The 25,022-nt window shown below is 38.8% G+C and overlaps 1 protein-coding gene and 1 long non-coding RNA gene across 3 annotated transcripts; one reads left to right on the top strand and one right to left on the bottom strand.

Moving 5' to 3' along the window:
- Positions 1 to 301: 301 nt before the first annotated feature.
- LOC137049703 (gastrula zinc finger protein XlCGF57.1-like) lies at positions 302 to 23,907 on the bottom strand. Its single transcript, XM_067428323.1, has 3 exons — positions 23,852 to 23,907; positions 18,441 to 18,547; positions 302 to 2,099 (listed from the first exon to the last, which is right to left on the bottom strand). The coding sequence occupies exons 2-3, from the start codon at positions 18,520 to 18,522 to the stop codon at positions 1,105 to 1,107; spliced, it is 1,077 nt and encodes a 358-aa protein (XP_067284424.1). The 5' UTR covers positions 18,523 to 18,547; positions 23,852 to 23,907; the 3' UTR covers positions 302 to 1,104.
- Positions 4,365 to 5,663, top strand: LOC137049720 (uncharacterized). Of its 2 annotated transcripts, none has more exons than XR_010899684.1 (3): positions 4,365 to 4,741; positions 5,344 to 5,410; positions 5,454 to 5,663. It is a non-coding gene; the product is annotated as an uncharacterized lncRNA (long non-coding RNA). The 2 variants fall into 2 exon arrangements; XR_010899685.1 differs by having other exon boundaries at positions 5,320 to 5,410.
- Positions 23,908 to 25,022: the final 1,115 nt, after the last annotated feature.

The raw sequence follows: 25,022 nt of genomic DNA, 5'->3' as shown, positions 1-25,022 counted from the left end.
AACTGTATCTGGACAATTTTTGCCGTTAAATAAGCCACATACCCTCTATGTATATCAGAGAACAATTTAACATATTGTTTCAAATCATTCTAGGGCACCTTTAACTAATATTATAAGCTTTCTATCATAGTATAATAAGTTACATTTAAGTAAAATGCAAATGGACTAATTTGACCTTAGTGTTGTTACTCTGCACATGCTCTTTGATCATTACACATGATAATGGAAAATGATTCAATGACTTGGACTACTACTAATAATAATAATACATTTTATTTGTAATGCACTTTATATTAAACAAAATCTCAAACTGCAACAGAATTAAAACAATCAACAACAATAAATAAGTAAATAAAATAAAATACAATAAATAAAACAGAAAAATAAAAAGCGATCAATAGATTGAAGAAGAGATTAAGGGAGATCTTATGCTCGATCCTGAACGACACAGGAAGCCAGTGGAGTGATTTTAGAATGGGGGTGATGTGGTCATATTTGCGCACCCTCATGAGGATCCTAGCAGAACTGTTCTGAATACACTGCAGCCTCTGGAGATTTTTGCTAGGGATGCCGATAAGGAGTGCATTGCAGTAGTCCAGCCTGGAGGAGACAAAGTCGTGGACAAGCTTCACCACATCTGTCAGTGTTAGTATAAAAGTTACTATGTTACTATGACATCTTAGGACTTGATCTAGACTAGTCATGGTCTTGGACTCGACCAAGGTGGACTTGACTACAGCCCTGGTGAAGTACAAGATTATTCATGATTGTTGGTTTTGAAAGGTTTTCTTTAAAACTCTAGGCAAAAACACCCATTAGTCAAAGGTCTTGTGGACATATCTATTGTGTGTTTTGTGGGCTTATTTCAGAGTCTTAAATGTTTAGGTTTTTCAAAAAAACACCAATAAACACTATTCTCTCAAAAATACAAGCATGTACATACATGTTGCGTAATGGCACTTTTGCCATTAATAAAAGCAACAGAAAAAAGCACAAATGTCAAAACTTTTAAAGGGCCCCAAAACTGCAAAAAAATGTTAATGTGTTTCTAGTCTGTGAAATTCATTTCACACTTATAAAATATTAAAGTATAAAACATTTCTCTCATAAGTGAATCCTCATGTGATACTTTAGGGTTACTTTATATTGGAAACTCTTTCCACAGTGACCACATATAAACGGCTTCTCTCCAGTGTGAATTCTCATGTGCCTGTTAAGAATTCCTTTTCGGTTGAAACCTTTCCCACATTGTTGGCAGGTAAAAGGCCTCTCTCCAGTGTGAATTCTTATGTGGTCTTCAAAGTGTCCTTTTTGATTGAAACTCTTTTCACACTGAGGGCATGTGTAAAGCTTCTCTTCAGAGTGAGCTCTCATGTGGACTTCAAAGTGTCCTTTTTGTTTGAAACTCTTTTCACACTGAGGGCATGTGTAAAGCTTCTCTTCGGAGTGAACTCTGATCATGTGGACTTTAAGGTTTTCATGTTGATTAAAACTCTTTCCACATTGAAGGCACGTGTAAGGCTTTTCTCCGGTGTGAATTTTCATGTGGCTGGTAAGGCTTCCTTTTACAGTGAAACTCATTCCACACTGTTGGCAGGTGAAAAGGCTCTTTTTAGTATGAATTCTTATGTGGCAATTAAGATTTCCTTTTCGGTTGAAACTTTTTCCACACTGTTGGCAAGTGTAAGGCTTCTCTTCAGTGTGAACTTTCATGTGGTCTGCAAGGTTTCCATGTTGACTGAAACCCTTTCCACACTTTTGGCAGGTGTAAGGCTTCTCGCCAGTGTGAATTCTCACATGCCTGTTAAGGCTTCCTTTTTGAGTAAATTTGTTTCCACACTGTGGACAAGTGAAAGGGCTCTCTCCAGTATGAATTCTCATGTGTTCTTCAAAGTGTCCTTTTTGACTGAAATTCTTTTCACACTGTGAGCATGTGTACGTTTTTCCTCCATTGGGAATTTTCATGTGAACTTTATGTTGCGCATGTTCATCAAAACTAAAAGATTTTACTCCAGTTATAAAATCACGATGATCCTCATATTGATCTTTTTCTTCCTTTTTATTCAGATCTTGACTCTCTTCGTTCAGCTCCATCAGGTCTAAAGTGAAAAAAGCCCAAGTTAATCCTAGTTTAATGACACAAAGGAACAGACATAAAAACATTCAGATATGTAAAGCATCAAAACGTTTCACCAACTTTAGGACCTATCCAAAAAACTTTCAAGCTGGCAGTTAATCCCTTAAAAAAAAATTGACCGAGGAGATCTGGTTAGTTATAGACTCATCTCAATCTTACATTTACTACATCTTCTAGGGATTAAGACCCAAAACCTTGGAAAGGGGAGAAAAAAGAACAAACTCCCTCAACCATCAGACCAAAAACAGTAATTACATGTAATGATTTAAGTTTTTTTTTTGTCAAGAAGCAACATTTTTGTTATAACTTCGGAATGACCTAACATGATGACCATGATGTGATGGTCCATTCGTTGCTGACAGATGTAAGTGCAATTCCCCAATCAACTTAACCAAAAAGAAAACCACATTAAATTCTTAATACCAAATTTAACATTCTCCTCTCTATTCGGTCTACTTCCACTTTTTCTATCAAATGTTTACACTGACATTACTAACAGCTCTGACTCAACCTATTTCACACTACTATCAAATTTCCCTCTGCATTTAATGATGCTCTGGTATCCGCATAGCTCAAAAAACCAACACTTATCCCTACAGTTGTTGAATACTACAGACCAGACTCCATTTTGTTAAGTCAAAAAGATTTGTGTTCAATCTCCTCAGATTTTCTCTCACAGAATGACCAACTTGACAAAAACTAGTCTGCATCAAAACCTGACACTCCATGGAGTTCATCCTGTTGACCACTGCTGAACCTCTTCGGCTGGCAAACTCCAACTCCAAATCATCTGTCCTTATACTACCGGACCTGTCTGCTGCTGTTGACATGGTAAAATCACCAGATTTTCTTGCCCACCGTTTCTAAATTGGGCGGTGGCTTCAGCCACAAGATCATCTTGCAAGATTTCATGAAGAGGAGGGAGTCTGATTTACAACAGCTAATCACCGAGATGCCTTAAGGTTCTATGCTTGGTATTCTTCGCTTGTTTGCCTCACTGGGTATGATCATAAAGCTTCTCCTACTACCAGCTGATTCACAGCTCTATTAGTAATTAAAACCTGATGATCTCACCGTCTCCGCTCGTATCTCTGCCTGCTTTTTGGACTTCTCAGCTTGGATGAAGGACATCATGCCCAGCTCAACCTTTTAAAGATGGAGCTCCGTGTAATCTCTGCAAAACCATTTCTACAGCACTAATGCCAGCCAGGACAGCAAGGAACCAGGGGGATGTGTTCAGTTACCAACTGAACTTTCCACCTGCATTTTAACAGCATCAGTTTTGCAATAGTCCAAAACTGGACTATTGCAACTAAGCCTCTGCAGATGATCCAGAACACATCTGGTCTTCAACAGTCAAAGAGAACCCACATCACTCCCCTCCTGATCTCACCCCAATGGCTCCCATTTGCAGCAAGAATTCAATTTAAGGTTGGCACTGGCTCTCATGACTACCACCTTACATCAATTAATTCCAACAAGTACAGTGGGTACGTAAAGTATACAAACCCCGTTACATTTTTCATTAATGTACACACAGCACCCCATATTGACAGAAAAAACACAGAATTGTTGACATTTTTGCAGATTTAATAAAAAAAAAAAACTGAAATATCACATGGTCCAAAGTATTCAGACCCTTTGCTGTGACACATATATTTAACTCAGATGTTGTCCATTTCTGATCATCCTTGAGATGGTTCTACACCTTCATTTGAGTCCAGCTATGTTTGATTATACTGATTGGACTTGATTAGGAAAGCCACACACCTGTCTGTATAAGACCTTACAGCTCACAGTGCATATCAGAGCAAATGAGAATCATGAGGTCAAAGGAACTGCTCGAAGAGCTGAGACATAATTGTGCACTTGTGCAATTAAGCTGCACTTAAGGTTCCTAAGAGCACAGTGGCCCCCATAATCCTTAAATGGAAGACGTTTGGGAGGACCAGAACCCTTCCTAGAGCTGGCCGTCCGGCCAAACTGAGCTATCAGGGGAGAACCCAATGAACACTGAGGCTGAGCTCCAGAGATGGGAAAAAGATGAAGAATGTCAACCATCACTGCAGCCCTCCCCCAGTCGGGGTTTTATGGCAGAGTGGCCCGACTGAAGCCTCTCAGTGCAAGACACATGAAAGCCTGCATGAACTTTGCTAAAAATAAAACCTGAAGGACTCCAAGGCTGTGTCCCAATTTGGGGGCTGCATCCTCCTAAGGCCGCATTTGAAGGCCGATTGCGTCACCGCAGAGCGACGAGGCTGTCCCAATTCGAAGGAGCCTTCTAATGCGGCCTGCCGTCAGTGTTGCCAAGTCCGCGGTTTTCACGCCGTATTGGGATACTTTTATGTTGTTGTTGCGGGTAAAAAAATATTTCCACGGGTTGATTTTCAACCCTGTAAGTACGATTTCGGCGCTCCACCATCCCCAAACGCACAAATTCAGGGGAGAATTTGGCCGCTCAATGGAGAAAATTGTATTGGGAGTTTTGGGTTAGTTTTGTTGCAGAGACCTGGCAACCCTATCTCCCCGGAACGCGAAGGATAGAACCAGAACGGATTCTTCGCAGCCTAGCCCATCCCACGGCAGAGGAATACAAATATAAATGTAAGTATTGTGTTTTAATTTACTCAAATACCCAACGAAAGTGTTAAAAACCTGGGGTCTTTATTTCTTAACGTGAACTTGACGCCTGCGTTACCACTGCGGCTTTATCCTTAGGTGATCTGATGTAATATTTTATTTTGCTTTATGGAGCAGTTAGCAGACAGCTTTATTAAAATAAGAGCAGCAAATTAGTATTTATTTACCCGGCCGAAAAACTCGGCCAGTGTGGATTGACACTGATCACTCTGTCTGGGTCTATTCTGCGATAACAACAGGCTGGGTGTACATTATCCCTTACTTATACCCCTCCTTATCCAGTTGATAACAATAGTCTATCATAAAAGCTGTGTCGACAAATGTTTTAACCAAATTTGAGTATCTAGAAATATGATTTCTGGAGTATTTTGTATACATGTATAATACATACAAAATGTATAGCTGCATCATATATTTAAAATTCCACCCCTGCCTTGCAGGTATACAAAAACATTGGGACAACTAAAAAAAATACATGTATGCAAGTTAATAGACACATCTTTTCTGACATGTATTGCTGTTGTGTTTGTTGTTTTTAACAGGAATGTTCATTTTCTCTGCATTAGGATTGCAAGTGTCCTGGGACAGGTGAGGGAGTGGAAAACTTGGCCATGGTTTGTCCTCATGAATGACGTGTTGGGACAGGCATTCTAACCCTCCTGTCCTCATGGATGAGGTGTTGGGACAGGCATTCTAACCCCCCTGTCCTCATGCCTCCAGCCCTGAGGACCATGGGCGTCGCTAGGCCCATTTCAGAGGGACTTCAGCTTTTATTTGTAAATAAAAAGTTATTTCTCTGCATTGTTTATTTTTGTAATGCAATTTTTTTTTTTAATGAAACCAATAAATTGTTTACATTATTGTCATGCAAGTTTTGTAAATGAAATCAATTATTCTGTTGGCTACATTTATTTTTGTCATGTCAATTAATTTGTAAATGAAACAATAAATTGTTCTAAAAAATTATTTACAGTACTTGTTTACAAGTATTTACAAGATAAGGTACGTTTAAGATTGAAAAACTAAATAAAATGTTAAATGAACTGTACATAAAAAATAATGGAAGAAAGGGTTTTATGTAGACTTTTATTGAGCAGGGTGGAGACCCTGGGTGGGCTGCACAATAGAGACCCTGGTAAAGCCTTTGTCAGCGGGACATCATCTGGGATCAGCGCATATTTCCACCTGTCCAACAGGTTTGCAGTGCTGACTCAGTCGACTGCTGCCATGTCGCTTAGATGTTTTCAGAAAGAGTGATGAATAAATTAAATGAACTTACATCCTCAAAATCAAACCATAACATATTTGAATATGCATAACTGTTCTATGAGCTGAACTCTGCAGGACAGCGGCCCTCCAGGACCAATGGTTCCTATCCCGGATCTTGAGACATATTTTAGTGTATTTTATTTTTGGATTCTATAATGTTCATATTTTTAAAACAATATCAGAATCTAATATCCATGTATAAAAAGTCAGTTTTTTATTGAACTACAATATTTGCCTCTGAGATGAAGATTAAACTCAAATACAGAGTAAATATATTTTGTTGCAGCATTTGTAATGTTTAACAACTGTGACAGCTGCCGTTGAAGAGTAGCAGTAACAAACTGAACTGCCTAACAACAAAACAACTAAAGATGTTCACTTCCGTCCATTTATGTACATAATAAAGAGTATAAACTACATAAACTGGCATGTTGGTTACATATTAGTTGACATTTGAATATTTATTGCATTTTTTATTTATTTATCATTAGATAAGGCTACTGGAGTAAATTGAATCCCAATGCTTACGGTGCATTTATGTGTAATCTGGCTTTCTTTTTAAAAAAAATCTGACGTCGCGGCGCGCAATGAATTCTGGGGTTGGCAAGGCTGCGAAGCATCCATCCGAGTATCCTTCGTTTCACGGGAAAAGAAGGACGCATTTGAAGGCGTTATTTTGAAGGAGCCTTCGAAGGACGTTTGAATTGGGACGGCCTTCGTCGCGCCGCGGTGACGCAATCCGCTATACCTTCCACTCTAAACAAGTCTCGGTGCGTCCTTTGAAGGCCGCGTCGGCCGCGCACTTCGAAGGACACAGCCTTCAGAGGACGCAGCCCTTGAATTGGGACACAGCTCACGATGGTAAGAAATAAGATTCCCTGGTGTGATGAGACCAATATAGAACTTTTTGGCCTTAATTCTAAGCGGTATGTGTTGAGAAAACCAGGCACTGCTTATCACCTGCCCAATACAGTCCCAACAGTGAAGCATTATGGTGGCAGCATTATGCTGTGGGGGTGTTTTTCAGCTGCAGGGACAGGACGACTGGTTGCAATCGAGGGAGAGATGAATGTGGCCAAGTACAGGGATATTCTGAACGAACCTTCTCCAGAGTGCTCAAGACCTCAGACTGGACCGAAGGTTCACCTTCCAACAAGACAATGACCCTAAGCACACAGCTAAAATAATGAAGGAGTGGCTTCACAAAAACTCTGTGACTGTTCTTGAATGACCACGCCAGAGCCCTGACTTAAACCAAATTGAGCATCTCTGGAGAGACCCGCAAATGGCTGTCCATCAACGTTTACCATCCAACCTGAAAGAACTGGAGAGGATCTGCAAGGAGGAATGGCAGAGGATCCCCAAATCCAGGAAGACTCATGACTATATTAGATCAAAAGGGTGCTTCTGCTTAATACTGAGCAAAGGGTCTGAATACTTAGGACCATGTGATATTTCCGTTTTTATTTTTTAATAAATCTGCAAAAATGTCGACAATTCTGTGTTTTTCTGTCTATATGGGGTGCTGTGAGTACATTAATGAGAAAAAATGAACTTAAATGATTTTAACAAATGGCTGCAATATAACAAGAGTGAAACATTTTTAGGGGGTCTGAATACTTTCCGTACCTACTGTATGCTCGGCCTCCCACAAGCTAATAACCTTGCTGTAGTGTTGACAGAAATCTGTCCTCTCATAATCACATTTGCAGTGTTTATAGACCAGCCTGTATCTATGTGGACAAATGTATTGTGTTTTGACTTTTAAATCAAGTTTTTTTGCTCTAGAAATTTACAACTATTTGTATTGTGTGCTATATACATTTTTTAATTACTTGATTTGATAGCCAACTATTTATTATTATTACATAGCATTACTTCTATATGGGCAAAATCACACCAACAAACCATCACAAAACAAATCATACAAACTTAAATATGTTTAAACTTGTTCGACTGTATATCAAAATAATCTCACATGATGCATTTGGTGCAATTCCAAAGAGCTTCAGTACAGTTCCTTTTAAATGTTCCTTTTTCTAAAACAATGATGATACATTATCAATTACTTAGCAATGTTATTTTATTTTTTCATCATATTGATAAACAGAAGGTTTTAATAGTTTCTCATAGCTTTTATAACGGCTCCTGAATGTTTTCTCCGGACCAGAAAAACCACGCTTCAACTGATGCCTTCGATGTCTTCAATATTTATTGTCTTCAGGACAATCACACATATCAAATGGACAACGTGAAAAACTGAAAATAAATAAAAATTACAATCAAATTCGTGTTTAAGTTGTTTTTTCCATGACGTTGTTCGATTACGACCATATCTTATGAAACTGAAATTAATACACATAGTACATTAAATTATAAACAAACAACAACCAAGCTATAAACAAACATACCGTGTGCTTTCCAATCAGGATTCAGGAGACATTAGGAGACATCTTATCAAACACTCTTTTCAATCTTCAGAACTCTCAATTCGTGTGCGCAACACCTCATGTTTTCCATGTTTTATGCAAATCAAATCACATGACTGGTACGTCCTAGGTTACTCAATTTCTCCTGTAGGTGTCACTATTGCCAAACTATCATGCAAAATAAATATATTATTCTCAAAATAAGTGTTCATGAATCCCAACATTTTGAAACAAACAAAACAAAACTTTCAAGAAGTGACCAAAATATTCAGAAAGAAAAATACTCTATCTGCGACAGCTACACTGCCACCAAAATTACAAGGATTTATGTCAGCAATATTTTGATCAACTCAATAAAGCCTGTAATTTTCATTTAAGCTGTTATTTAACTATCATTCACCTTTTAACACTTTCACAACCAGTGTTGATGACTTCTATTTAAACCCTATTTGGTCAGCACTATTTTAGATGTCAAGATTACTTTGTCTAATCCCATTTTGTGGTTCCTCTACTAAGTTTAGGAATTATTTTCAACGATTACCACTAATTTTTGGATTGGACGCTCCAAAAGTGACATTTGCGTCAATCGTTCACCTTTTTTTCCTAACTTACTTTGTCCCATTTGGAGTTTAACCTTTCGCACAAAACCATCATCGTCTGCATTTGTCTCCACAACTCTAGCTAGCCTCCATTCATTTCTGGGAACATTGTCCTCTTTGACAATTACGACATCTTCAACGTGAACATTTCTTCTAGGCGTGTGCCACTGTTGTCTGAGGCTTATGTTGGCCAGGTATTCTTTGCGCCATCTGCTCCAAAACTGCTCAGACAAGTACTGCACTCTTCTCCATCTTTTCCTAGCATACAGATCTTCACGGACAAATTTGCCAGGAGGAGGAAGAGGCACTGAAGTCTTCATCGTGAGCAGATGATTAGGTGTCAAAGGCTCAACACTCTTTGGGTCATTTATTGTGTTAGTCGTAAGCGGCCGACTATTTACAATTGCCATTGCCTCGTAGAAAAATGTCCTTAATGAGCTGTCATCCAGTCTTCCTTTAGCTTGAGCCAGAACAGCATTCATCACACTCCTAACTGTCCTTATTTGGCGTTCCCACACGCCTCCCATGTGGCTTGCTTCAGGAACATTCATAAGGAAATCACATTGTTTACTTGCAAGATAGGTTGAGATCCTCTCTTGGTCCAGATCCTTCAAACCTTTCTCCAGCTCATTCTTCGCCCCCATGAAATTCGTGCCTTGGTCGGATCTAATCTGTCGAACGGCTCCTCTGATTGCTATGAAACATCTTAGAGCATTCAGAAATGCATCGGTAGTGAGATCCTCTAACATTTCTAAATGTACAGCCCTGGAGCTTAAACACGTAAACAACAGACCATACCTTTTGAATTCCTTCCGACCTTGTTTCGTGTAGAAGGGCCCGAAACAGTCAATACCAGAATACGAGAATGGGGGAGAGGGTTCCACTCTGTCTGCTGGAAGGTCAGCCATACGTTGTTCTTCAACTGGTCTACGCAGCTTTCTGCAAGTAACACAATTTTTGATGTACTTGGCCACTACATTGCTGGCACCTAATATCCAATATCCACTGGCTCTGAGCTCATTCAGGGTCTGACCTCGGCCTTGATGTTGAGTTTTCTTGTGACAATGGTCAAGGATTAGTTGCGTGACAATGCCTTCCTTGGGAAGAATTACTGGATGTTTCACCTCAAATGCTGCATTAGATTTTCTTAAGCGTCCACCAACCCTGAGCAGTTCATTCTGGAGGATAGGATCAAGTTGGTATAACTTGTTATTCTTTGGCACCTTAGCAGGGTTTTGATCGAGCCATTTCCGTTCTTCTTCGAAGGCTTCTTTTTGTGCTGCTTTGATGAGCACAAAAGCTGCTTTCTCTCTCTCCTCTACACTAATGAACCCTGACCTGTCTCTTTTCACCAGTCTTTTAATCCTTGCAATCGTATTGAGGGCTGTATTCCAATTTGAGAATCTTGATAGTCTTTCAAGAAAGCTGCTTCTTACACAAGCATCTATTTTCAAGACCTTTACCTCAGGGTCACCTACAAGAAGCTCTGGGGGATTTCCATGAGTGATAATATCTCGTTCCCATAAGAACTTGGGACCCATCAACCAACTTGAGTTCATCAGGTCTGCCACCTTGAGACCCCTAGATGCACAGTCCGCAGGATTTTGACTTGTTTCCACATAGAACCATTGCCCTGGATCCGTAGAGTCTCTAATCTTCTGGACACGATTAGCTACAAAGACATGAAAGCGCCGAGCTTCATTCTTGATATACCCTAGGACTACCTGGGAATCGGTCCAGAAAAACTCCTCATTTACCTTCAGATCAAGCTCTTCTCTAAGAACATGACTTACTGCCGCAGAAACTGTGGCTGCGGTCAGCTCAAGGCGTGGTATGCTGAAAACTTTCGTAGGTGCTACTCTAGCCTTACCCATAACCAGTGCGCAATGCACTTGTTCATCAGCAACAATCCTAATGTATGAACACTGCCCATAACCCTCACTGCTGGCATCTGAAAAATGATGCAGCTCTATTTTCTGGATTTTGCCCATATTTTCAGGAATGAAGCATCTTGGTATTTGAACCCTTTGGAGATTCTCCAAGTCATGGAGCCATGTATCCCACTTTGGTTTCAGATCAGAGGGAAGAGGTTCATCCCATCCTACCCCTTGTTTGCACATCTCTTGGAGCACTCTTTTCCCAATCAAGACATAAGGAGCGATAAAACCTAATGGGTCGTACACACTGGCAACCACTGACAGAATGCCTCGCCGAGTGGCAGCTCTTTCAGGAAGGTCAACTTTGAATGAGAATGTATCAGTCTCTATGTTCCATTTTACTCCCAGTACAGTCTGCATTGGAAGCTCATTGTAGTTCAGATCTACATCCTTCACAACACTGGCACGTTCGCTCTCTGGAATTGCACTCAAGACTTCTCTGACATTAGACACAAACTTGTGCAAACGCAGTTTTCCCTTTGCCAAGACTTCTTTCGCTTCACCAATCAACCTGTTGGCCTTCTCGATGGAATCAACACTGACCAGTCCATCGTCCACATAGAAATTTTTGCGAATGAATCTCGCTGCCAGTGGATAGTCCTTTTCATATTTACTGGCAAGATATTTCATGCCGTAGTTCGCACAACCCGGAGAGGATGCCGCTCCAAAAATATGCACTTGCATGCGGTATTCCTTAGGTTCCTTTTCAGTGTTCCCTTCTTCCCACCATAGGAATCTCAAGAAATCACGATCATCTGGACTGACGTGAAAGCGATGAAACATCTTCTCCACATCGCAAACAATTGCAATCTGATGCTCACGAAATCTACACAACACTCCTGTCAGAGCATTTGTTAAGTCTGGACCTGCGAGTAAGTGATCATTTAGAGACGTACCTTCAAATTTGGCAGAGCAGTCAAATACCACTCTTATTTTTTCTGGCTTCCTGGGATGATACACCCCGTGGTGCGGAATGTACCATGTATTGCCTTCCTTTGATGTGGCCTCTGCTTCTTCGGCATCACCATCTCTAAATACACTCTCCATAAACCTCACATAGTCCTCTCTGTATTTGGTATTTCTCTCCAGTTTTCTTTTCAAATGTTTTAAGCGAACTGTAGCAAGCTGCTTATTGTTCGGTAATTGAGGACGTTCTCTAAAAGGTAAGGGCATTTCCACATGTCCTTCTCTGTTGTGCTGAGTTGTTTCATCCAAATGTTGAAGAAACTGAATGTCTTCCTGAGATATTGTCTTTTCTCTTGAGTCTGTATCCCGAAAGTCTGCTTCTAATGCCCTGATCACAGAGGCAGGTGTGATAGCTGGGAGTTCCTTTACAGAAATGCGATGACAGAACCCCACTACATTTCTAGAGCAAGTACTGGGTGTTATGGATCCCACTATACTCCATCCTAAGTCCGTCTTGACTGCGTATGGTTCGTGATCCTTTCCTGATATCACTTGAGTTGGCTTCAGAGCCCTTGGACAATCATAGCCAATTAGAAGCCCTACAGGACAATCCAACAAATCCGGCATCTTGTCTGCAACACTGAGCAGGTGACTCCATCTTTGAGCCTTTTTGATAGTAGGAATGCTATCTCGTTCCAAGGGAATGTATTCTCGAGTGTATACAGGTGGAAGCTCAATGTACTCTTGCAGATTATAACCTCTCACTCTTAGCCCAATTGCTCTCTGACAATTCTCAATTGAAGCTCTATCCGTCATTGTGGACAGCTTTAATTTCACAGACTCTGTGTTTGCTTGCAGTTTGTCACAGATGTCCTGACTGATAAATGTATTACTGCTCTGCGTGTCCAGTAATGCATAGGATAGAATTTCTGGGCTGTCTTTTGTTGCACAAGAGAGCCACACTGGAATGATCATCGAAGTATGATTACCATTGTCCATCTCTACACTGCATAAACTAGTGGAAGCCCTTTCCTCAAGTGAAGCTTCTGGTTTTACTCCTTGAGAGCGTTCTTCGTGTAGTGGAGAGGGGTGACTCTGTCTACAGATGTTGCAAGTAGCTCGCTTTTTACAGTTTTTGGAGATATGACCGATTCTGAGGCAACCAAAGCACATCTTATTGTTGATGACAAACCTTTTCTTCTCCTCAAGAGGCATTGCCGCAAACTTTTCACATTTGTATATAAAGTGATTTTGCTGACAGCAAACACATTCTATTTGCCTCTTATCCTGAATGGAAGAAGGGCTGGGTTTGAAGCCTTTCTCACTTTCCAATGCACTCAAGCTCTTTGCAATGGGTTTAGCATTTTGCGCCAGAGCACTGGCCTTGAGACGTTTCTGCTCCCTTGCAGGCCTTTCATCTGCATGCTTTAAAGCAAGTAGTGAGGACACAGGATTACATGCAATACGTGCCTCCTCTGCCACAAAGTCTGAAAACTCAGTGAAATTTGGATATGGCTTCTCTTCATCTAGTGCTTTAGTGACATACCTATTCCAGCGAGTTGTTACCCATTCAGGAAGTTTTTGCAGCAATTTCTGGTTTTCTTCACAATCGTCCAAAACTCCCAAACCATGTACATGCGGCATTGCATTTTTGCAAGAGACGAGGAAATCACTAAACTCCCTTAATTTCAACGATTCTTTAGGTCCAATTTTTTGCCAATTGCTCAGCTTTGCCCTAAAAGCCCTTTGAACGACAAAAGGGTGTCCATAACGTTTGTTCAGTGTATCCCAAGCTTGCATGTATGCATCCTCATCACTCCTATAAAATGTTCCCTCTAGTACACTAAGCGCATCTCCACTTATGTACCTTTTCAGATAGAACAGCCTATGTGCGGGAGTTGTACAGTTTGTTTCGATCAAAGCTTTAAAGCAAGTGCGCCATTCAGTGAACTTGAGTGGGTCACCTGTAAACGTGAACGGCTCTGGAGCTGGAAGTTTAGTCATGGCCAGGGATTCTTTTAGTGCTTTCACTAACAAGACCTCATCTACTTTTTTCTCTGACTCATTTTCAGAGCAAGGTTGAGTTTTTTGGGAAAGCTTGTCGCATGAAGGGTTATTGTGCTGCAGTGGATGCTGACGTGGAGGAAGAGTATTTTTTTCTTTAGTCTCTCCTATTTCAGCATTCAATCTTGATTCCTCTTCTGCATACACAATGTATTCAGCTTCCATGACTTCAAAATCCCTTTGCTCCTCCAGCATTTTCAACCTCTCTTGTTGAGCTAGTACCTCTTTTCTTTGAGCTGAGATTTCTTTTTCTCTCTTTAGTTCAGCACGCTTTGCAGCTAAACGTGCCGCTGCTTCCGCCCTTTTTACCGACATATGACTTCCCTGCTGACTATCTCTTTCAGCTCTCGACACAGTTGATCCATAAATTGACCTGGCGTCATCTCTTTGCAGTAACTGGGTGAGTGTTTCTTTTACAGCTTCAGCATCAAACGCCTTAGTGCCAACTTCTGTGCAACGTCTTTTCAGAAGTGCGGTTATTTCACTAGTAACTGAAGAGCAGCTGTCCATTCTCCTTCTGATATCTTGAGATGGGACGTTCAGTGCACGTATACTCTCATATGTCTGTTTTAACTCTGCCTCACGTTTCCCTACCGTTTCCATCATGTCATTCAACTCATTTTTAGCGCATTCTTCTTTTAGTTTAGATCTGATAAACTGCGCTTCAGCTTTGAAGTTTAAGTATGTGAACATAAACTTGCGTTCTTTTTTTTCTAACTCATCATGTCTCAACTCAAGCATTTTTTCTGTTGGACGCCTTTCTCTTTCTGATCGCCTAACTTCTTGCTCAACTCGTAATGATGATTCCAGGAGTCTTGTCTTATTAACTTCCAGATCTACATTAATTTCTGCTAAGCGTTCCTCATAGTTTTGTCTGTCAAAGACATCAATTTCAGTTTTTAATTTCCCCTCTAATTGTGCCTTTTCATCTTCAAGAGCTTGAATTACTTGGTCTAAGACATAACTGTCTGCTCTATTTTGCTCCATGTCTGTAACTTGATTTAAACCACACTATTATTCAGCTTTAAACACTGATAACAAGCCTTAATACTACGTGGTAATTGCAAAATGTCAATTATTAAACAAGTTACTCACTTCAATCAACTTAGAAAAACATCAAATGCAAATATTTGTTTCAACAATTTGCATACAATTTAAACTAGAATATGTGTTAAGGCAACATCCAATGAGATTAAGCTGAAAAGATACAGTCTGACCTGTAAATCCAAAGGTAGCAACTCTTATTGACAAATTAATTGTCCAACACGTCGCGACACTACCTCCTTGTGGCTATCATTCGTCACTGCAGCAATAATCTTCTTGCGTGTCTCTTCTGCGCGGCAAGGAATGCAGACACGTAAAACGCAATGGAGTTTTAATGCAACGAAATCGCGATGCTCCCTTGAATGGCGACATCTTCACTTTCACCAATGGCCACATTTTCCACCGCGTAGACAATGCTCTTCACATCGAGGGCTGGCAACGATCTTTCCTTTTCCATGATGAACTCTTGCACTCTTCCAAGGGGTTGTGAATACACGTTTTTCACTATAACGGCTCCTGAATGTTTTCTCCGGACCAGAAAAACCACGCTTCAACTGATGCCTTCGATGTCTTCAATATTTATTGTCTTCAGGACAATCACACATATCAAATGGACAACGTGAAAAACTGAAAATAAATAAAAATTACAATCAAATTCGTGTTTAAGTTGTTTTTTCCATGACGTTGTTCGATTACGACCATATCTTATGAAACTGAAATTAATACACATAGTACATTAAATTATAAACAAACAACAACCAAGCTATAAACAAACATACCGTGTGCTTTCCAATCAGGATTCAGGAGACATTAGGAGACATCTTATCAAACACTCTTTTCAATCTTCAGAACTCTCAATTCGTGTGCGCAACACCTCATGTTTTCCATGTTTTATGCAAATCAAATCACATGACTGGTACGTCCTAGGTTACTCAATTTCTCCTGTAGGTGTCACTATTGCCAAACTATCATGCAAAATAAATATATTATTCTCAAAATAAGTGTTCATGAATCCCAACATTTTGAAACAAACAAAACAAAACTTTCAAGAAGTGACCAAAATATTCAGAAAGAAAAATACTCTATCTGCGACAGCTACAGCTTTGAACATTTTCCTGGATTCACTTGATAAAGTAAAACATACAGTCTAGAGTCCTTTCACACTGGACATCCACATATTGTGAAAGCAATTTCAGAATAATATTCCTCAAACTAAAATCAAAAGATTCAGAACCAGGTGCAAGGGACAAGTAAAATAGTATAGTTTCTCAGTTTAAACATTTTATGTTTTCTATGTTCTATTGTGAATAAAATATGGGTTTATGAGATTTGTAAATTTTAATTTCCATATTACATAGCGTCCCAATTTTTGGGGGGAATAAAAAAAAACAAAAACATCACATCTTCCTGCTAGTATATTTAAACGGTTGGGCTTGCATGTGCATCTGATATCATGTTGGATATAGGGTGCACGCTTCTGGAGTAGGAGTTTCCGCCTGTTTCCCAGCTCACTTTTAAATTGCTGTGTTTTTTACTTTATATTTTGAATTAGCTGCAATTCGGGGGCGGTAATTCCTTGAATGTTATGTTTATTGTTATTCTTAATAAAAAACACAAAATGGCAAACTCACTTATATTAAACCTATAACTTATTAACAAATAATCATCATGCTGCTAAATTAAATCTAAATTGAGCGGATACCCTTAGTTTTTAAATTGTAGTATCTTGATTGCCTCTTAACAGACACAAAATGCAATTAAAATGTCTGTCCAACAGGTCCCTCATACGACAACAAGATGTGTTTAACCACTTAGCCATTGTTTAAATTCACCTGTTTTAGACGGCTAGCTGTGTCTCGCGCTGAAGTCCCGTGGGGACGCAGCGGTAGCCGGAAAAAAAGGCAGTCCAGTTGGTAAGAGCAAAGAGAGTTTGTGTAAAGCAAGATTATTTTAAATTATTGCACATCTTTCCTCAAGCCGGGTGTGCCCAAATGGAAGGATAAATAAAGTTTACATTACCTCCACACTCCACAGTGGCTGCACCCGTCTTTAACCACGGAATGGCATTTTTCTTCAACCAGCCCGGCTGTGTTGTGTCTTTGTAAGTTAGTCAAGTGTTCAGTGCGAATTTGTACAATTCAGAAAGGCACAAACGCGAACAATTTCTTCTTCACTCGTGAGCCCGATCGGATCAATACTCTAGTGATGTCCGGTCACAAACGAATCGTTCTTTTTAACCGGTTCTTTTTAATGAACCGGGCGAACCAGTTCACCAAATCGGACTGAATCGTTCTAAACGGTTCGCGTCTTAAATCAGCGCTGACCACACACGTTATTTTAGTTACTCACTTTATGACATGAGTGACAGTCCCTCCGAATATAAATAAACTACTGTCTTGAATTATATGTTGTAACTCTAACCGTTCACTGAACTGAGTCATGTTTTGCTGAGAGATCTGATGAACTCACGAGTATCTGAACGAGCAGCGGTCCTCAGGATCAGCAGTACAGAATCGAAAACTATTTCTCTCGGACACGTTCAATACTGAGGACCGACCAGCCGATGAGCAGAGCCTCTTCATAAACACGATGCTCTTCTCGACTTTCTAGCTACCGCTGAGTCCCCAAGGGACTTCAGCGCGAGACACAGCTAGCCGGCTAAAACAGGTGAATTTAAACAACGGCTTAGTGGCTAAACGCATCTCGTTGTCGTGTGAGAGACCTGTTCATGTTGGACAGACATTTTAATAGCATTTTGTGTCTGTTAAGAGGCACAAAGACACCCTTTACATGCATGCTCTGGGCATTAACTGTAATAATTCCGTGTTGCAAGGACCAATCTGGTTCGTTTTTTTCTTCTATAGACTGTACTCACAAAGATATAACGATCAAGATAAACTTAAAAATTCACCGGAGTTGTCCTTTAATGAATAAATGCTGTGTTTGTGGTATACAGCCGCGGATTAGTTGCACACTGCAAACGCATATGTGAAAGTACAACAGAACAACGCACTGCATACGGGCTGCAGACGGAGTATGTATGCAACAGGCTAGTGGTAAAGGAGTTGGCTAAGGTGAACGCTGCATGATGTTAGCGATTGTTTATGGCAGATCCAATCGTTGTAAATTTCAACAGAGTACCCGGCTTCAAGGAAATTAACATTTATCAATGGAGTGTCGCCAGACTCTGTGTACAAATGAAATGTACAAGAGTGGTGGGTCCAGGCTAACGGAAGGCAGCATTAAGGCCACAGTATACTTCACTTTTTACGGGTATACGAGGGTCTGTCTACAGTGAGCGCGACACAAATTTCGTCATCAGAAGAGTTATGCACAGGTTCCTTTAAATGGACATAGAGTTGGACATTTTAATTAGGATCAAATTACAGAGTTCAACTTTGAGAATGAAACCAACCTGTTTGTGTCTCAGTATCTTGTTTCACTTGGAATGTTTCCTCAATCTTCATGTCTTCACTCTCTTCTTTAATAAACGCCATCTTTATAATAGTGTCACGTGGATCTCTGTGTGATTGGACAATTTGTTATGATTAAGAAGAGAATAATGAACAGAAACAAAAATAAATCCACACTAAATGTGACCCTGTCTGTGAAACCCTGGCTAAAGTCTCAATCTATTTATGAGATTAAGAGCATCAAAGTAGACATAGCCATGAAAACGGGTCATTTGTGTTTATAGCTGTAAATGATAGATTATACCAAGGGCTTCGAAATACAGTACTAAAAATTTCATTTATAAAATGATAAATACTGACATTAATGAGTTTATTTACACTACACTTTATTATTTTGCGCCAAAAAAATAAAACAAATACTGGATGTGGACTTCCTACACTGGAAGTGTAAAACATCTCTCGGTTTACTTTCAGTGCAGAAACACCTGCTGATTGTTTATAATTCGGTTCAGAAACATCTTTTCCACATTTACAAAGTGCAAACTGCAATTGCAATCTGCACAAGCAACAATCAGGTGGGGAAAGGCAAGGAAATTCCGACTTCCAATTTCTGCGTGGATTTCTTAGTGTGATCACCGTAATTTCAGTCACAGCTTTTTTGTTTTGTAGCTCCACCTTCTGCCAAGACAGCTTATTTTAAAGGCAAATTTATGACTGCTACTAAATTTCTCTTTTTCATTGTTCTTTCATTGTTCTTTATTGTTAGTCCTGTTCCAATATAAAGTACACATCCAGCCAAGTACAGTTCAAATCCCCGGATGAGTCCTTGATCTGCACCTTTTATCATGGATGCATCGAGAGGAGACTTTGTGGACTTCAGACAGACCGGTATCCCCGAATGCATCTCGCACCAACAAACAAGCTTCAGCAGTGGATGAGAAAACCCACATCATTTAATAAAACTACTGTTATCTGTTATTGTGTCACAATTTCAGGCAAGAACGTAGCTCAAATCAGTGATTTATTTAAAAAGAGACAACTCCTATTTGAACCTTTTGAGATCCAGTCGGCCACCGGGCGCTCAGCGCTCATTAATCTGGCGAGAGCAGCCTTTCCTCGGCTAGTCCTGCTGACGTCTGCCGCTGGCTCTGATATCCTTGTAGTGGTTAAACATGAGATATAATTGGTCTTGTGTAGATCTAATGGGTGATCTTTGGTCTCATGAATCTATAAGTTGTTCCATTGCTATTTGTTTTGGCTGAGGGCAAAGTGAAGTTATTTATTTTTTGACCATTAAACTGACATTTAACAAAAAGAGACTGGGGGTTGTGTTTTATGTCATATTTAATTTTATTACAGTGAGGTTAATCATATATGCATACTTATTGCATGAACCACATATAGACCTAATTTATACAGGGAGTGCAGAATTATTAGGCAAATGAGTATTTTGACCACATAATCCTCGTTATACATGTTGTCTTACTCCAAGCTGTATAGGCTGGAAAGCCTACTACCAATTAAGCATATTAGGTGATGTGCATCTCTGTAATGAGAAGGGGTGTGGTCTAATGACATCAACACCCTATATCAGGTGTGCATAATTATTAGGCAACTTCCTTTCCTTTGGCAAAATGGGTCAAAAGAAGGACTTGACATGCTCAGAAAAGTCAAAAATAGTGAGATATATTGCAGAGGGATGCAGTAGTCTTAAAATAGCCAAGCTTGTGAAGCGTGATCATTGAACAATCAAGCGTTTCATTCAAAATAGTCAACAGGGTCGCAAGAACCGTGTGGAAAAACCAAGGCGCAAAATAACTGCCCGTGAACTGAGAAAAGTCAAGCGTGCAGCTGCCAAGATGCCACCAGTTTGGCCATATTTCAGAGCTGCAACATCACTGGAGTGCCCAAAAGCACAAGGTGTGCAATACTCAGAGACATGGCCATGGTAAGAAAGGCAGAAAGTCGACCACCACTGAACAAGACACAAGCTGAAACGTCAAGACTGGGCCAAGAAATATCTCAAGAGTGATATTTCTAAGGTTTTATGGACTGATGAAATGAGAGTGAGTCTTGATGGGCCAGATGGATGGGCCCGTGGCTGGATTGGTAAAGGGCAGAGAGCTCCAGTCCGACTCAGACGCCAGCAAGGTGGAGGTGGAGTACTGGTTTGGGCTGGTATCATCAAAGATGAGCTTGTGGGGCCTTTTCGGGTTGAGGATGAGTCAAGCTCAACTCCCAGTCCTACTGCCAGTTTCTGGAAAACACCTTCTTCAAGCAGTGGTACAGGAAGAAGTCTGCATCCTTCAAGAAAAACATGATTTTCATGCAGGACAATGCTCCATCACACGCGTCCAAGTACTCCACAGCGTGGCTAGCAAGAAAGGGTATAAAAGAAGAAAATCTAATGATATGGCCTCCTTGTTCACCTGATCTGAACCCCATTGAGAACCTGTGGTCCATCATCAAATGTGCGATTTACAAGGAGGGAAAACAGTACACCTCTCTGAACAGTGTCTGGGAGGCTGTGGTTGCTGCTGCACGCAATGTTGATGGTGAACAGATCAAAACACTGACAGAATCCATGGATGGCAGGCTTTTGAGTGTCCTTGCAAAGAAAGGTGGCTATATTGGTCACTGATTTGTTTTTGTTTGGTTTTTGAATGTCAGAAATGTATATTTGTGAATGTTGAGATGTTATATGGGTTTCACTGGTAAAAATAAATAATTGAAATGGGTATAAATTTGTTTTTTGTTAAGTTGCCTAATAATTATGCACAGTAATAGTCACCTGCACACACAGATATCCCCCTAAAATAGCTAAAACTAAAATTTCCAAAAATATTCAGCTTTGATATTAATGAGTTTTTTGTGTTCATTGAGAACATGGTTGTTGTTCAATAATAAAATGAATCCTCAAAAATACAACTTGCCTAATAATTCTGCACTCCCTGTATTAGGTGGCCTTAACAACTATGTACTACTAACATTTAAATTAATAATTTGATACAATGCAAATTTTTGCATTGTGCTTGCATTTAGTAAAAAATTACCTGCATCTGCATGTAATGACATCTTTAATTCATTTCTGTGGTTACATTTATAATTACTGTTGACACTTCCCGCACCCCTAACCCTACCCTTAAACTTGTCCATACTGCAATACCTGTTTGCAGATGACTCAACTGTTTACTATGCTGCAGACTCATGTGACAAACTTAATCATGTTTTGTCTAGAGAATTGAAGTCGGTGTATGAGTGGGTTAGTGGAAATAAATTAGTCTCAAATATATCCAAAACTAAAAGTATGATTATTGGATTTAAACAAAAATTGAAGTTTGGATCGGAATTCAAGTTGCGTACAGCCAGGCATACAACAAGTATACAACAAGTAGTAAAGGCTAAACTGTTGGGTTTGGTTATTGATAGTAGTCTTTCTTGGACAAAACCATAGGCCGTTAAAAAATATGGACGACGCAACAGCATCTGTTTCCGCTTGGCAGATTTGAAGCTTTCAGAAGCTTTCATATATATATATATATATATATATATATATATATATATATATATATATATATATATATATATATATATATATATATATATAAAAGCCCGGGAAGACTAGCATATTGCATAGAATTTCAGCTAATGGGATCCATATAAATAAACAATAAAAATGTCCCTAACTTTACCCGTGTGAACATAAAAAGTACATTGTACTTCATTTTGTTAAACAAGTACATAGTAGTAAGGGCCTAATACAATGTGGGACACCACATATTAATATGTTTAATTTTTTTATGTAAACAAAAATAGGCAGTGTTGTGTTTTATATTTCGCTTTGTCATAAATATATGCTATGCAGTGAAGATTATCAATGCATTGCCTGGCTATTATTATGTCAACTACATTTGTATGGCTATTATTATGTGTAAGATGTTTTTAAATAAAAACAAAAAGAGGCAGAGTGGTGTTTTATAACATATTTTGTTTTATTGTAGCCACAAATATACATAGAGAGATAACCGGAGTAGCCGGAGCAAGAAGAGTGACGCTATCAAGAACGCTGCTGTTCCGTTTGCAGAAATACAGTCAAATTTGGCAAGTCAGAACTAACTAACTAAGTCTTAAGTTTTGCGTACTTGGTTTTGAGAAACAGCCTTGATTTCATGTATTTTGTTAGACGTGGACGAATTTACTTGTCGTAAAACAGATCATATTACTGAATTGCGGCACAAACTAACATGGCGGCGCCCATAGCGGATTACGGATCAACTAACATGAGGGTTTCAAATGACAAAACACATTCACTTACACATATTTTAAAATCAGAATAAGCAGGATGTTAATATTTTTTTAATTAATTAATTAAACCAAAGGTGTCTTACAGCACTATTGTGGCTGTTGTGTCACGTGAGAAGCATGATGTGTCGCCATGGAAAAATAAGGCGATGCGTTCTAAAATATTTAGCTAGAGAATAAGGTCATATTTTTGCACAAGAATTTGCACTGGTTTGTAGTATACCAAGAATACCAACTACTTTGCTGTTATTAGGACTGTAACTGTTATTTAGTGTTAAATTATGCCTATTGTAGTTGGGTTAGGTGGTTTAGGTTTTACTGTTCATTTGCTAAGTAAATGTGTTATGTTTTGTATTTATTTATATTTATATATTTAAGTATCCTTTAAACTTTTAATAAATTGTTCAATTTAAAGATTTTTTTCTTTCTTTCAGTATCACAAGTATCAGTTCAGGCACTGTTTAGGCACCAGTACCATTTTAAAAGTTAAAAGTTAAAAGTTTTAAAAATAAACCTTTTTTTACATTGGGATCTCAAAAACTCAGCAAGTCTTTGACAAGGTCTTACTCAGTCAATTTGAAAGATATCAAAATATCATATTTTCACAAATGTTTCTTTACTTATGTAGAATGATTTTATGTAGAATCGGTGAATCAAAAAAGAGAGAAAAAAAAGGGGGTTTCACAGGCAGGGGTCACAAATATCTGGCGGTGCGTCTCAATCAGCTCTAGTTGAGTAGGCAGTGCACTGGTAAGGGAGTCAGTTAATGGCCTGATTATATAGGTTCAACAAACACTTTTGTTTTCTTGTTGCATTTTCAACATTGACCAGCATGTCAATCATTGAATCATATAGCAAAACATTTGGTTGAAGTGACTCAGACTTTCAAAAAGCTCTGTTTCTATTGTCTCTACTACCAAGTGTTAGTAATTGAGAAATGTCACAGCTTTTCTGCTGCATGCAATGATGCACTTTACTCACAAAACGTCCATTAATGTTCTTTATTGTATTGCAATACTATATTCAGTAATAATTATTTCAGAGATCTCTATAAGATAGTTGGAACAGTTTATATTGATTTTAAACGCTAGAAAATATTAAAAACACAAACCTTTCCTCAGCCGAGTCACAGACGCAGGGGCGCGCGGCGCCACCTTATGACGTCACATCCAGACCAAAATAAAAGTCCTGTTCACCATGCTGTTCACAAGCTAAAAATAATAGTAATTCACATAAACAAACAACAAAAAAAATTTAAATTATAAAATCAATTATTAATTTAAGTTTTGAATCACATATTCCCAAAGCTATCAATATTTTTGCTTCTGGCATCTAAATGTTATCAATTATGAAATGCAATTATTAATGTTAATTATTAATTAACAAATCTTCTTTTTCGTTCGGCTGTTCCCTTCAGGGGTCGCCACAGCGAATCATCTGCCTCCTCTAATGAAATGATTAATAATAAGTTACAATGCAATTATAACTATCAAATACAATTATAATACTCAGCTGCAAAGCATGTGATATTCTCTTATTTTCTTTATTAAAATTAGCCTACTATACTGAAAAGTAACAAATCTGTCTTCAATAATGTATGTAAATAATGTAAATGAACATATTTGTCTTTTGGGTTTTTTTATGAGCAATTTTGTTTAAAAAAAAAACTCTATAAAGGAATATTTTTCACTTATTAAAGCTACTGGTGTTCAGTCAGAAAAAATGATTTTACATATTCAGTTGTTACGCCATCTACCCTTTTTAACAGTAAATAGTGTTCAGTTTCTAGATACAAGATTCAATAACCAATTTATTAGAAACAATTTTCTCCCAAATGTTTCCAAGGACATTTAACACTATGTCCGTGCGTCACCTAATAATGAAATAATAGGCCTAGCCATGTTACCCTATATATTTTCTTAATTTTTAGAAACCATGGAAACACCAAAGACGCTTTAATATATTACGTGTTTTATTAGACAGGTGAGCAACTGTTTGGATACATTCATCGACAGAAAACAAATCATTGTTATAGCTCAACACTGTTGGTCATATTGTTTAAATGTAATTTTCTTGATTTACCATGAGTACCATGTTTTACCATGCCTAATATGTGTCTCATAGTAGCTGCAGAGCGAACACAGAGCAGCATTATAACTTAACTTTCAACACAGAAGTGATGTTTTGAATAACCTCTAAAATTACATATTATGCCCTTTTGATATATATTAAAAGAAGTCAAAAGTGATGAGTTTGTATTAAAGTTACTTGAGGAGTAATTT

This window comes from Pseudorasbora parva, chromosome 20 (genome assembly GCF_024679245.1).
Source record: "Pseudorasbora parva isolate DD20220531a chromosome 20, ASM2467924v1, whole genome shotgun sequence".
Classification (NCBI taxonomy): Eukaryota; Metazoa; Chordata; class Actinopteri; order Cypriniformes; family Gobionidae; genus Pseudorasbora; species Pseudorasbora parva.
The sequence above is the reverse complement of the archived record's forward strand: the minus strand, read 5'-3'. Positions and strand labels throughout refer to the sequence as shown.